The sequence below is a fragment of the Tiliqua scincoides genome, chromosome 1 (assembly GCF_035046505.1).
Source record: "Tiliqua scincoides isolate rTilSci1 chromosome 1, rTilSci1.hap2, whole genome shotgun sequence".
NCBI classification, from domain to species: Eukaryota; Metazoa; Chordata; class Lepidosauria; order Squamata; family Scincidae; genus Tiliqua; species Tiliqua scincoides.
In genome coordinates this window covers 134,720,409-134,734,916 of record NC_089821.1, presented here as the reverse complement: position 1 = coordinate 134,734,916, position 14,508 = coordinate 134,720,409, and the positions used below count along the sequence as shown (strand labels likewise).

Sequence of the window (14,508 nt, the reverse complement as noted above, 5' to 3'; positions counted from 1 at the left end):
GCGGCGGCTTCTCTGCTCCGACCGCAGCTTCTGTGGGGTCCTGATTTGTGACGGCCGGTGCATGTCCCGGGAAGCTTGTCCCGTCACCTGCGTTGTGTGTCTCTCCTTGCAACTCCAACTGCACGCTCCCCGGTCCCTGTGGCTGCCCTTCTCGCTTCTGACAGCATTAACCCCTGAACTATGACTTCGTTCACAGCCCAGTCTACACAGCGTGTTTACTCAGAAGTAAGTCCCACGGTGTCCAGTGGGGCTTACTTCCAAGAAAGCGAGTACAGGATTGCCACTAAATGCCTAGTTCAAGGAGCTTCGTTTTGAAGGCCTGGCACTATTGGCTTTCTGGGAATAAAGTGAAGTAGTTGTATGCTGAATGGGTTGCATGCCTGGAGTGGCCACTGTTTAACTGCAAGTGCCAGTGGAAACGGTAGCTTCTGTTTCTGGTACAGAAACAGAATTGAAATCAGAAAATGGTAGGATTAGGGAAAGGGATGCCCAAGCTAAGAAGCATTTGCTATTCAGTGCCTCTCTGTAGGTCTACATCGGGTAGCAGGGCGGTGAATCCAAATGTAGTCGGGACTCAAAACAGTGTAAACACTCAGTGAAATTTGCAAAGGTATTGAGCTTATACTTTCATAACCTCTATCAGCAGCTAGTTTATGAGGTGATGGCAGGTTGAGGGACCAGACTGCTGCTCCTGCAAAGTGGCCTAACAATTGGTGACATCTCCACACACTTATCTTGCCTCTGCTTTAGCAACTGTGGGGTCAGCTGATATTCCACAGGGAACTTAGTTTGCCTTTGAAGTCTTCTGATAAAATGGAAAAATTGCAAGACTATCTACTCTATTCTTCTGCTCTAAGTTTTAAAGGGACAGAGTGTATCTGCCCTTTTACTGGTCAATGATAATGCTGATGTGGAATGTCTCAAAAAAATCTCTTTACTCCTTGCAAGTCAGTATTATTTAAAATTAAACCAAATAATGTGCTGGGGGAACTACTTCTGGGTCACTTATATATTTTTTACTTTCTAGTTCAATCACAAATTTTAAAAAGTTGTTTACAATGCGATATAGTATTAATACCCCATAATTGATTTAGGTGGCAATCTTGCGCATAATTCCATGGGAGTAAGTCCATTTGGAGCTGACCTGCCGTAACTGAACTGTCACTGGCAAAGAATGGGATCAAATCAGTAGTGACTTGAAGCACTCACTGAAGTGCCACCAAACCATGGGCTGATCCTAGGAGGGATACTTGGTGCAACCTCCCAACTGGTATCAACACATAGGATGCTGTGAAAGAGGCAGCAAGGTGAAGGAGGAGAAGGAGAGGGCAGCATTTAACAAGAGACACAGAAGAAGGAAGGAAGGAGAGCCAGGGAGACAAAGGAAGGGACAAGAAGGCATGGAGCAGAAGAAGGTCTAAGGCGACAATCCTGTCCTCACTGACCTGGGAGTAAACCCCTTTGACTATAATGATGCTTCTTAGTAGGCATGCATAGGTTTGGGCTATAAGTGGGAGAACAAGGTGGGGGGGGAGAGAACTCATGAGAGGAAAGCCACCTATCCTATTCTTAAGAGAGAAAACCAGCTTTGAGTTCCAGTGGGAGATGGGCCACTGTTACTCCCAGTTACTTACTTACTTTTTTGTTATTCCCAGTGATAAATCAAGGGAATGGGGAGGTACACCTCCCCCAAAAGAGCAAGGGTACCTCCAGACACTGGCACTGAGAACAGTGCAACTGCTGCTCACTACCAGTCTCCGGTAGCTAGACCCACCAGGTGGCACACACACACATACCCATGTGGTTGCATCCTGGTTGATTTCCTTGAGCAGTGGTAACAAAAATAGTGATGGCAGGAGAGGTGGTCCTCTTGGTACTGGTGCAGCTGAAAGTGCCATTCAGCCATGTTCCTGACAGGCATCTCTAAAGAGATGTAGCTAAATTGAGTTCTGGGACTTTGGCATGTGAATTCAAATGGCATCTTTGGTCTTCCTTTTTAAATATCACCTCTCCATCCCAATTCCTAAAGTGGTGATACGTTGTCTAGAAAGCTGTACTAACTGATCAAAAAAGAAAATAAATTGCATCTTTACACTGTTTAGGATGAATGGTAAAATGGAAGCAGTGCCAGTGAAATGCAAGAAGCATCTAGGAGTCTATTCTGGAGTCCTCCACATTGTGACTTTGTGACAGGACAACATTGTGTTTCAGACAAGACCTCTTCTTACATACCAGGAGGCTGCCAATCAAGCAGCTTGAATTACCCTTTCAATGGATCGCTTGAGATCCTTTATCATTTATTTTTGAACTGGTTCCCACTTTTTCTGTTTAGGGGTTCAATTCCAGTCCAGGTTCTCAGCATTCAAAAACTTCTAGAGGACCATCATTTTAAAATTTTCAGTATGTGTATTATCAGTTATGGATAAGTGGTTGAAAACTGACTTTTTAATCCCATTATTTAGCTATTTACAGTTACAAGATATCAATTTGAAATAGCTGTAACAATATTAATTACAAACATGACCTGCCGCAATTAGGAAAAAACGCATTTGTGCTAAATCAGACCTGGAAATGACACGTTTTACCCAAATTGCATAGAGTTACGCAAATCCGCACAGCCTGACACTTGGGGATGGAAGGAAACTAAGGCAGCGGTTCTCAGTCACCTCCCCCTCCCTGTTGCCAGCTGTCTGGCTTCTTTCACAGATGGGATGCTGAGCTTTTAAGAGTCCTATGCATTTCTACTCAGAAGTAAGCCCCATTGTAGTCAATGGGGCTTACTCCCAAGAAAGTGTGTGGAGAGGATTGTAGCCTAAATCTCATGCTTTGGCCTGCTGGAAAGGCTTGCTGGGCTGTTTTGTTGGTTAGGCTAGAGCACAGTGAGCCTGTACCATCTCAGTCTGAAAGGGGGGAATTCGGCAAACACTCTCTGGATTTTTAAAGCAATTCCCTCTGTTACTACTGCACCTTTCCCTGTGTGTGTGTGAGTGAGTGAGTGAGAGAGAGAGAGAGTGTTCCACCTTGCCGCACGTGTTCTGGCTACAGAGGTTCTCCCATCTTCAGCCTCAGCTGGCTCAGGGGCTCCAGGAGTGTTACTCTTCCTTTGTAAGCAGAACCTCTTCCATGGCTCCAGGGCTGTTTACCTGCCTGTGCGAGGTGGAGCCTTTTTGCAGTGTTTTGGGCTGCCTTGAAATGGAGCGAGACACCAGCATGGGGCAAAGGAGGCAAAGGTGTGTTTGACTTTGAATTCCCCCAACCTTGATTTGAGGTGATTTCACCTCAGTCACTGCTGATTTGAGATAAATCAGCAGATAAAAAACTTGTGGATAAATAGGTTGCATCTATATTGTTCTTACTGTATCCATCTGATAGTGACAAGGCAGGTGGTCATATGTGACAGAGGCATCTGGGAGGTACTAGTCCCTGACACTTTTGTGATTTGTGTATTAGCACACCCAAAAGAAATGTGTGGTGGCAGTAATTTTCCCAGTGCTTTAAGGAGAGCAATAATACTGCTCAATCTCTCTTTCTGTATAAATACTGTATTTGAGGAAAAGAGAGAATTTTACAATGTATTTCCTGTTTTAGATACTATTGTAAAGGAGTTGAGAGATAATCCTATGTAACACAAAAATTGTATATGTCGATTCTTTAGTGGTTCTTACACAATTCAGAGGCATTGATTGCAATGCAATCTTAAGTTTTTTCATATAATCAAAATGTTATCTTAAGTTTGGTGTTTTTATCTATCCTGTTGCCTAATGCAGCTATTGCTATGTGCATTGCTATGCCTTAGGGCTGCGGTTTTCAAACTCTCAGAGAATTTGAGGACCACAATAAGTCCTTGTAGGGGAGGGGAGGAAGGCAGCAGGGGTGGGGGGAAGGCTAAGGGGGGCTGCAGGGATTGGGATGTACTCACTAGTTCCTGCAGCAGCCTGTCGGGGGTATGGGGAGCCCTGTGGCGCGTCTGCAGGGCTCCCCAGCCTTCTAAAAGTGAAAGCGGAGCGATCGCGCTCCACGTCCAGTTTTGTGGAAGTGAAGCGTGAATGCTCCACTTTCACTTTTGGAACATCGGGGAGCCTTGCAGACCCTCGCGCAGGGCTCCCCGCACCTATGACAGGCCGCTGCAGGGACTGGTGAGTACATCCCAGACCCTCCAGCACCCCTTAGCGGAGCGATCCTAGGGATTGTCACTGCCTTCCCCCTGCCCTTGCCCCTTAAGGAGGCAGTGGCCAGGGGTGTCAGGCTGGGGCATCGTGACACCCCTGTTTGAATAGCTCTGCCTCAGAGTGTCGCAAGACACTTGCTGGGGCATCATGGGCTGCCTGCTGCCCTGCTAGGGAGTCTGTGCCCCGTTGCTCCAAACAGTGGTTGGAGGATTGGTTCAGTAGGAAGAGTTCCGGTGTGCGAAAACTGCATGCTAGAAAAATACCTCCCACCTTCCCTGATCTCCTTACCGCTATTTGAAGTGGCACACAATGTCTCTACCTGGAAGTAACTGAAAGTGTCGTCATTGCCAATCACTTCCAGAAATACAAACACAAGACACAGAGCATCATTGGTCCCAACACTTTGAGATCTGCTGGCCTAATGCATTATTACATGTTGTATTATACAATTGCATAGTAGAAATTGTGGCTAAACTATTGATACTATGTCAAAAATAGCTGCATTTTTGAAATCCTCACACCAAATTTAATAAACATCAAAATATTCAGATAAATACCAAGTTGTTCAAATTTTGTTACACAGTAATGACTAGCCCAAGGTCAGCCAATAAGCTTCACGACTGCAGGAATACGCATGTAGATACCCCATACTTTGTTCTAAGAATGTATCTACTTTTTTCACAAGATCTTTGATATAAAGTAATCTGGGGAAAACAATGGAAGAGAAATTGTGGATGTCTAAAGGGAAGGCTTACCAGTTGTAAAGCTGCACTAGGCAGTCCATGGTTTCTGAATAAATCTGAATAAATAAATCTGTTTCTAAATAAATCTGAGTAAGCAGAAGAAGCACTGAGATTGAGAGTAGCGATAGCAAAGAGCTAGAGTGTGAAATTGCAACCAAAGGCAAATGGAGCTGACGTTCTAACTAGCTGAGTTGGGAAATGTGATCTAGTAGTCAGTGTGTGATGAAAATATTGCAGTCTCTGTAAATAAACTGGTCCAGTGATGTTCACATAGAAATTTGGTTTTCATCAAGCAAATGAATCATGATTTACTACACAGGAATGTTCTTGTAGTTCAAGAGAACTTTAAGAAAGTTCTGGTGAAAGTTTTAATTCAGTCTTTACTACTTTCACTATATTCACTTTTTTTGCCTTAAATGGGGAATAACCGTATCTTAGGCTTTATGTATGCTATACAGATGGAGAAAAAGCACAGAATTTGCCACTGATTGCTAGTCATCCTGAGAACTTCAGCTTTCTTTTAAAAATCCTTTGCATGTGGGTAGAAGGATTGTGGATGAAGACTGCTGAATATCAAAGACAAAAGAGTGGCTGAGTAATATTCCTGGTGGTAAGAGAGCAGAGCCTTGGTACTCTGCTTGGCTTTTTTCTCCTCATAATGAGGAGAAACTGAAAAAAAAAATCATGCAATTGTCCTTAATTTAGATACCATAGATACGGTATCTCACCTCCCAGAGGCAGCGCACGTTTGCATGCTGCCTCGCCAGGGCTCAGACTGAGGGAAATCGTGTCTCTCACATGATTTCCAGCTTCCTCCATGAAACCGGAAGTTGCGCAAGAGGCACAATTTCCCTCAGTCTGAGCCTTGTAGAGGCAGTGCTCAGATGTGCACTGGCCTCTGGGAGGCTCAGACAATCCTCCGGAGGGGAGGATCAGATAGTATCAAGCGCCACTTGACAACAGGGATCGCGGTCCCAGTGCCCATCATTAACTGGTGTACAACTGTATTTTGGTCATCTCATGAAAAGGGAGGACTCCTTAGAAAAAACCCTGATGCTCAGAAAAATTGAGGAGAAGGGGGCGGCAGAGAATGAGATGGTTAGATAGTGTCACCGAGGCAGTGAACATGAATTTGGACAAACCCCAGAAGTTAGTGGTAGACAGGGAGGCCTGGCATGCTGTGGTCCGTGGAGTCACAAAGAGTTGGACACGAGTTAAAGATTGAACGACAACAATAAAACTTAGTATGCTACCCATCTGGGAGATGGTGTTTGACCTTGATGGGATTGTACTGCCTCTTAAAGAGCGAGGGTACAGCTTGAGGGTCTTGGCTAGTTCCAATGAGAAGGAACACCTTTATTAGCTTCTGCTGATTGGTCAACTGCAGCCTTTTCTACAGCAGTCTGATCTAGCTATAGTTACCTGTACCCTGGCTCCTTCTAGATTATTGTAATGTGTTGTATGTGTGGCTACCCGTACACAATGTAGATTTTAAGTTGTCACCATCTTTGAGGAATAAGGTGTGATTTTTTGTGTGTGTAGTCTTACCAAGAGATCAGACCAATATCAAGACATGGGAAATAGTGGTACTGCTGCAAGTTTCCTACCTGTTTTGTGTGCAAACAAATCTATTTGTCCAACAATATATTTATGTTGCATTGCTGAGATCTCATTCCCCCCCACTTGTGATTTCTCCTTGAAAGTGTTTTTTCAGAATGCACTTCCTTCTTATTGTGGTTGTATCTAGACTTGTGAGGTCCTCTAGGATCAAAATGGTGGGTATAGGTGGCAGGGTAGGGTTAAGGAAGAGTTTGTTACCTCTTCCTGCCATCTTGGATTTTAAATGATCTTTCCATTCAGCTGATGCACTGAATCAGCATAATTTATGTTGTATGCATGGGATGTGACACTGTTATGTCAACTCTGGCTCACAGTTGTGGCTTTTAAAAAACACATTATTCAAACTGAAACACTACTGTCCTCTGAACTGCTGTTTAATTTGTGTATTGTATGTCTCTAACCTTTTTCCCTTTACAGACTATGCGAAGACATAGAAATGAAGTGACAATTGAACTTAGAAAGGTGAGTATATTACTTCATTTGCTTGGGTTTAAAGTGTGAAAAGTTCAGGGCCATGCAGGATTTGATTGATCACTTTTGTGTTGTTGCCAAAACACTGGCTAGTGTTTTGTGATGCGTATGCATAATTGTGTCTAGGATTCAGGATCTGTAGAGAAGTGTTCTTCAACCTTTTTCATGCCACAATCCCCAAAATAAAGTAGGAGACTGGGGACCCACCCCTAGTTACTTCTGGTGGCACTTAAGATAATTGAATCATGAGAAGTGGTATATTGGGGGACAAAGGTTGAAAAACACTGCTATGCACCCTTTCCTAGGAGTTAGCCCTATTGAACACAGTGGGATTTATTACTGAGCAGATAGGCATAAGATTGAGCTTTTAAAGATCTTGGGATTTGAACAACTCATCTTGTGGCTTTACCTGAATCAGAAAAAATGGAGGGGAGATCTTAAAAGCAATCTAGTTCTTAAATTTTCAATTGAAGTATTTTAAAGCAAATGCTATTATAAGCGTAAAGAGGAAAAATTAATCGTCCCCAACAGCACACCCAACTTTTTACTACTTTGACAATTTTTCCAATAAAATTCTAAAACTTCCCTTCTCTCCTGAAAGCATATTATTTTTATTTAAAACTTGGCTATTATCATGATATAATAAACTTGATTATTGTATGATATTTATATTTTCTGGGTACAAAGCCCCAAATGTGGGGGAAAAGAATTTTGCCCAGTAGTGTGCCTTTTTAAATTCTCTATCCAAGAAATATTATAATAATTGAAAAAAGAATGACAAATTTTCTAAGACACATGGATCTTGTGGCACCAGAAAGGCTATCTGCCTTTTTTTGTGACTTGAGTTTGCATAAGTTAGAACAGGGGTGTCAAACTCATTTCATACAGAGGGCTGAAGTTAGCATTCATGGTACCTGCTAAGGGCCCGAAGTGACACTAAGCAGCTGATGGCCAGAAATCAGCACTTTGTTATCATATAGAAGCTTATTAACTGCAAATGGCAGAAGAGAAAATATGCAACTCTTGATTGTATTTCAAGATAGGGGAAAGCCCATTTTTCATGTGGGCTGCTGTTTCAGCAGTAACACCTCAGAACTGCTCAGCAGCTTGAGAGCCTGAGGGCTGGATAAAAAGCTTCCAGGGGCTGCATCCGGCCCTCAGGCCTTATGTTTGACACCCTGAGTTAGAATCTACTTCTCACATGCAGTTTTTCAAGCTAATTGAGGGCCCAATCCTATCCAACTTTCAAGCACTGGTGCAGTCTCAATGCAGCCCTGAGGTAAGGGAACACATGCCTCTGTGACTGCCTCCCCACCATAGGATGCAGTGCACACCTCATGGGTACAGCTGCACTGGCACCAGAAAATTGGATAGGTTTTGGCCCTCATACTCTGCTAACAGGGTTTACAAAAGCTTTTCTGGGATTCATTTTCAATCAGGATTCATGGGGAATCCAGATTTTTGCATGCATATTCTTGAGGTGTTTCAGGGTCAGAATGGTCCCAGAAATTTAATGTTTTAAAAAACTGAACCCTTTAAAAAAATACTGCTGTATTCTAGATGTTGCTCTTCTGACTTCCAAATACTTTCTGACTATTTTGACTCCTCCCCATATCATTCTAAAAGCCAGAACAAATGTTTAGTTATTATGTGGGAATTTCTTCACTTAGGATTTGTTTTAGTGGTTGTTTTCCACTTGAAAATGCACTGAAACATTCAGAGCTTGGTTAACTTGTGGGAAATATCCGTCAGGCTCCACCTCTATTTGCATCAATTGTAAAGATATTTGAAATTACCTCAGAACATACACAATTACCATATGAATTCCCTATCAGATGTTATTTGAATCAGGTGAAAAGAACTGTCATCACAGTTTGGGGGTGAGGTGAGGGAAGGAATCTTAATTTCTACATGGAATTACAGTTTTTTTAAAAAACCATAATAACCACCTGAAACCATGTGATTTAAAAGTAGCATTTGTTCTGGTTGTAAGACTGCAATCCTACTTATGCATAAGTAGATGCAGGCTCCATTGAACTTTGTTCACTTAGATTCATTTTAATTTGTATTAAGTAATCTAACAGTTGCAAGTTTCTCTATAGCAGGGGTCTCCAAACATTTTGACCAGAGGGCCGCATCAAATATCTGGCATGGTGTTGAGGGCCGGAAAAAAAATTTAAATATAAAATTTATATAAATAAATTAGAGATTGAACTTAGATGCGTGAATAAATGAATGAATGGGCTCATTCATTCAAAGTCCTTAGAACACTCTCCAGATGCAACCAGAGCACAGTTCCAGTCACGTTCGGCCAAGTGGGCCAGAGGCTTTCAGAGGACAAGAGACTGGCCACAGGCCGGATTGAGGCTGGCCACAGGCTGCATCTGGCCCCGAGGCCGAGGTTTGGAGACTCGTGCTCTATAGCAGGGGTGTCCAAAGTTTTTGGCAGGAGGGCCACATCATCTCTCTGACACGGTGTCTGGGGCCGGGGGAAAAAAGAATTAATTTACATTTTAAATTTGAATAAATTTACATAAGTTTACATAAATTAATATACTAGAGGTGAACTTATATGAATGAATGAAGGTCTTGCAATAGCTCAAGGCCTATAAAAGGCCTTGCACAAAGCAATGCTGGCCTTTCCTTTGCTGCCGCTACTGCATCACAGACATGAAACAGCAAGCAGTGGAGGAAGCCCTCATCCCACAGCTCACGCAAGAGGTCAAACAGTCACCCTCACACTGAGAGCAGTTGCGTCAGGCCAGTGCGGGCTCCAACAAATCTCTGGAGGGCCAGAGGCTCATTGGAGACTGGGGGCTACCTGAGGGCCGCATTGAGAGGCCTCGAGGGCCGCATGCGGCCCCAGGGCCGGGGTTTGGGCACCCCTGCTCTATAGGGATAATAGTATTGTGCCTGTAACATTTTAAGGATCTGCTTTTTTAGACCATATGAAGGGGTATTAATGGACACTATCTTGATCCCTTTCTTTTCAGAACAAAAGAGATGAACATCTTTTGAAAAAAAGAAATGTGCCCCAAGAAGAAAGTTTAGAAGATTCAGATGTTGATGCTGACTTCAAAGCAGTAAGTTACTTAATTTTAAAAAATCCCAATCATAACCATAATTACCTCTGTTTTTTTGTTTTAAATTATCTTTTGAATAATTTAATTGGGCATTTGTTGAAAAACCAGTTCAATTGAAAGATGGCATCATTATTTTAAAATAAATGATATGTTCCTCATTATGCAAAGAATATTTGATTTGAAATTATAATTGTAACAAACAATTTCTCTTTTGTTTTAAGCAAAATGTAACACTAGAAGCTATACTGCAGGTAAGTTATTAAACTATTGTTTTTTTCAGATGAATTTGTTTATTGTTTGACTTTTTAACTTTCTGAAGTCTGTGTTGCTGCAGAATGCTACAAGTGATAATCCTGTTATCCAACTAAGTGCTGTGCAAGCTGCACGGTAAGCATTTATTTTGGATTTTATTTGGAAGGCTAAAGTACAATTACTGGTTGTTTTTTTTACATTGCTTTATTTTAATTCCACAGAAAACTGTTATCGAGTGACAGAAATCCTCCTATTGATGACCTAATAAAATCTGGAATTTTACCAATTTTGGTCAAATGTCTAGAAAGGGATGATAAGTAAGTACTGCTTTGTTCTTCTTGTATCGTAAAAACTGGAGTTATGTCTGGAAGTATGTTGTAAGTTGAATGACTGCAGTCAAGTACACTTTTCAGTATGCTTGTTACTAAAGTAAGAGCCCAATTCTGAGCTTGGCACGTTGGCTTCCTGCCAGCATGCACTGTCGCAAACAGTTTGCGACAGTGTTTGCAAGGCTTACTGCCAGACCAGCGCCCATGCTAGCACAACACTGGCCGGCGCTGGGCTAGTGCCAGACAGGCACCTGTCCTTTGCTGCTCGGTGGTCACATGGACTGCCAAGCTGTGGCATGGTAAGCAGGGGTGGGGAGGAGGCATTCTGGGGAGGGGGGAGGCAGGCGGAGAGTGGGTGGGGTGCAGAAGTGTCAGGGAGGTGGGAGGTGTGGAGAGGGTGGGCGGGAGACGTGCCGGGGGAGGGAGTGAGGTGGGTTCGGTGGAGTTCTACTTCACCAGATCCTGTGTGTTCATGTGGGGCTCGGTGCCCTACATGAACGCCTTTACCTTACTACTGACCTTCTGGTCGGCAGTAACTTGAGTAGCCCCTTTGCAGGGCTACTTCCCTTACCCGGGAGAAGGGGACGAAAGGTGCCACCTGCGGTAGCCCATGGCATGCAGCATCCAGTGGCAGCCGTTTTCGGTGCTGCCGAAGCTGCGTGCCACGGGAGCTGAGGATTGGGCTGTAATTTGGGTTAGTTTATTCAGACAAAGTGAAAATTATTGTATAACAATGTGGGAAGAAGTATTGTTCTGGCATCTGAACCACATATTCCCAGTTTAACACCTTGTGTAGCACGTGTTTTGGCAATCAGTTCCTTATGATGGAAACATGACAATCATCATTTTAGATGTCATCACAGAGCTAATGTGCTCAGAACTATGAAATGGTTTCTGGGAAATATTTCTGGGAAATATTTCTGGGAAATATTTAGGGAGTTCAGAAATAATGAGATCTGAAAAGTTGTTATACTATGTCCCCTACTTAAGTACAGGTTAGGTTTCAGTGGTCTGAACTTAAGTTGAAACATCTGGTTCTTACCAGCCTGACACTATTGCACTTGTGCAAAAGCACCACTAAAGCATGTACTGCACCTGTTTGAAAGTGCCAGTGCAGCTTTCCATAACTTGGGGAGCCAGTGTAATCCAAATACTTGCTTGTGGGCAAAAGTATGCCTCTTGAGTCTCCACTGGGCCAGCTCAATTACAGCTCAGAAGGTTGCTGTCTTTAGTATGTTCCTTTTGTCTTAATTTTTAATCATATTAACTCTAGTTAAATTATCAGATTTATGCTGTTTGATTTTTCTCTGTTCTTGCTTTTTAAGGAGAGTAAATGGCAACTGTAGGGGGCCTTAATCAGATTCTAGTTTCCCCCTCCCCCTCTTCTTTTCCTACTAGACAGTGGTAAAAGGTGGCTGTGTTTTGTTGTTGTTGGAGTCATTTCCATTCAGGGTCCACTTTTTCTCATACAGTATGCCTCACAAAATCTCAGCTCTCCTTGTACCCAGTTTTCTTTGGCCATGCTGACTCTTTCCTTCGTCTTCTCCTGACTTTCTGCCCCTAGTAATCCCCAGATGTTCAGTTTTATCCAGTGTTGTTGAGCAGTTGTTTTTCTCCATTGCTGCTGCAAGGGGTTGCTATCTTCAAAGTTACTGAGCTGCTATAGTTGTCTCCAAGCAGCTTCCCTAGTTGCTTTTCCCACTGTTTTCACAGTTGCGCCAGCTTCAAAGCGCCATCCAAGCCTGTTTGTAAGTGAGGCATCCATAACTTGAATATCTATAAGTTGGGGACCTTCTGTATTTGTCCTCCTAAAGTTTCAGAGTTAGTCACCTTGTGTCATATATCCTGTCCTATTTAGGTTCAAATCTGAAGTATTGCTACCTTTGTCAAATTGCTGAAAGAATGTTTCTAACTAGCCTTCATTGTACCAATTTTGGAATCAATTTTACTTATTACATTGCATCCAGAAGGAATAGTCAGCACTATGAAACATTTGAGAGAGCCTAGATCCCCGGCAAGGATTTATAGAGGGATGTACTTGGTAGTGTCATGGGTTTGGCCAATTCTCATGCACTGTTGACTATCACACATTTTCATACTTTATGAGATGTCTGCTTCTTATCTGCTTAATTGCAGACATGGAACCAATGCATGTTGGAAGAGGCAATGTGCTTGTGAATGAGATCTTGTGATCTCTAATATTGAGATGCTTCTCGTGATGCTTTCCAGTTCTAGTAAACATAGTAGAATATGTTTCGCTAGTTTTGTTGTGAAGGCATCACAGTTTAATGAACTGCTTGTTTGCAGTCAAAGGAACTTGAAATGTCTGCAAGTGATTCTCCTCTTGTTGTACAAAACGATGTTCATTGTTTTCTGAACCCTTGTGATATTTTGTATCCCCTAATTGGCATCTTTCAGTCTTGGAAGACTATGGTATCGCATTCTGAATGGTGGTTCTGGAACAGCATCTAGTGTGGCTGAAAAGGCTGATTCGGGAGTGACAATCCCTTCCACACTGGGAGCAAATGTAGTCTGTTCCTGGTCTGTCTCCTTGGCTACAGGCCTTCCTTCTTTGCCTCAGTCTGTTGGGCAAGTGTCTCTTCATACTGCATAGCCTACCTCCAGGCGGGACTCTCGGAGGCCAAGGTTTCCCATCTATTGATGTCCATTTCTAAGGCCTTCAGATCCCTCTTGCAGATATCCTTGTATTGCAGCGGTGGTCTACCTGTAGGGTGCTTTCCCTGCATGAGTTCTCCATAGAGAAAATCCTTTGGGATCTGGACATCGTCCATTCTCACAACATAACCAAACCAATGCAGGCGTCTCTGTTTCAGTAGAGTATACATGCTAGGGATTCCAGTTCGTTCCAGGTCTATGTTGCTTGGATCTTTGTCCTGCCAGGTAATACTGAGGATGCGTCGGAGGCAGTGCTTGTGGAAAGCGTTCAGCTTCCTCTCCTGTCCTGTGTGAAGAATCCAGGACTCACTGCAGTACAGAAGTGTACTCAAGACGCAAGCTCTGTAGACGTGGATCTTGGTATGTTCAGCTTCTTGGACCATACTCTCTTCGTAAGTCTGGAAAACGTGGTAGCTGTTCACCGATGCGTTTGTTTAGCTCGGTATCGAGAGAAAGAGTGCCAGAGATCGTTGAGCCAAGGTACACAAAATCATGGACAACCTCCAGTTCATGCGTAGAGATTGCAATGCAGGGAGGTGAGTCTATATTCTGTACCATGATCTGTGTTTTCTTCAGGCTGATTGTCAGTCCAAAGTCTTGGTAGGCCTTGCTAAAATGATTCTTGAACAGCTGAAGATCTTTGGCAGAGTGGGTGGTGACAGCTGCATCATCGGCAAAGAGGAAGTCACACAGACATTTCAGCTGGACTTTGAACTTTGCTCTTAGTCTGTAGAGGTTGAAGAGCTTTCTGTCTGATCTGGTCCAGAGATAGATGCCTTCTGTTGCAGTTCCAAAGGCATGCTTCAACAGGACAGCAAAGAAAATTCCAGACAAGGTCGGCTCAAGAACACAGCCCTGCTTCATTCCACTTTGGATGTCAAAGGGGTCTGATGTTGAACTATCAAAGACTACCGTGCTCTTCATGTCCTCATGGAAAGACCTGATGATACTGAGGAGGCTGGGTGGACATCTGATCTTGGGGAGAATCTTGAAAAGGCCATCCCTGCTGACCAGATCGAAAGCCTTTGTGAGATCTATGAAGGCTATAAAGAGTGGCTGTCGTTGTTGCCTGCATTTCTTCTGCAGCTGTCTAAGGGAGAATACCATATCAGTGGTGGACCTGTTGGCTCAGAATCCACACTGCAATTCTGGATAGACGCTCTCT

The 14,508-nt window shown here is 43.2% G+C and overlaps 1 protein-coding gene across 2 annotated transcripts in view; it reads left to right on the top strand.

Moving 5' to 3' along the window:
- KPNA3 (karyopherin subunit alpha 3) overlaps positions 1-14,508 on the top strand; it is a 49,107-nt gene that overhangs the window by 598 nt on the left and 34,001 nt on the right. The window contains exons 2-6 of one of the 2 annotated variants that reach the window (XM_066634228.1): positions 6,950-6,994; positions 9,997-10,086; positions 10,308-10,337; positions 10,421-10,473; positions 10,560-10,655. In XM_066634228.1, the coding sequence (XP_066490325.1) occupies positions 6,950-6,994; positions 9,997-10,086; positions 10,308-10,337; positions 10,421-10,473; positions 10,560-10,655 (314 nt within the window). Of the gene's footprint in view, positions 1-6,949; positions 6,995-9,996; positions 10,087-10,307; positions 10,338-10,405; positions 10,474-10,559; positions 10,656-14,508 lie in introns of both variants that reach the window. The other variant, XM_066634141.1, reaches the window with a different exon arrangement.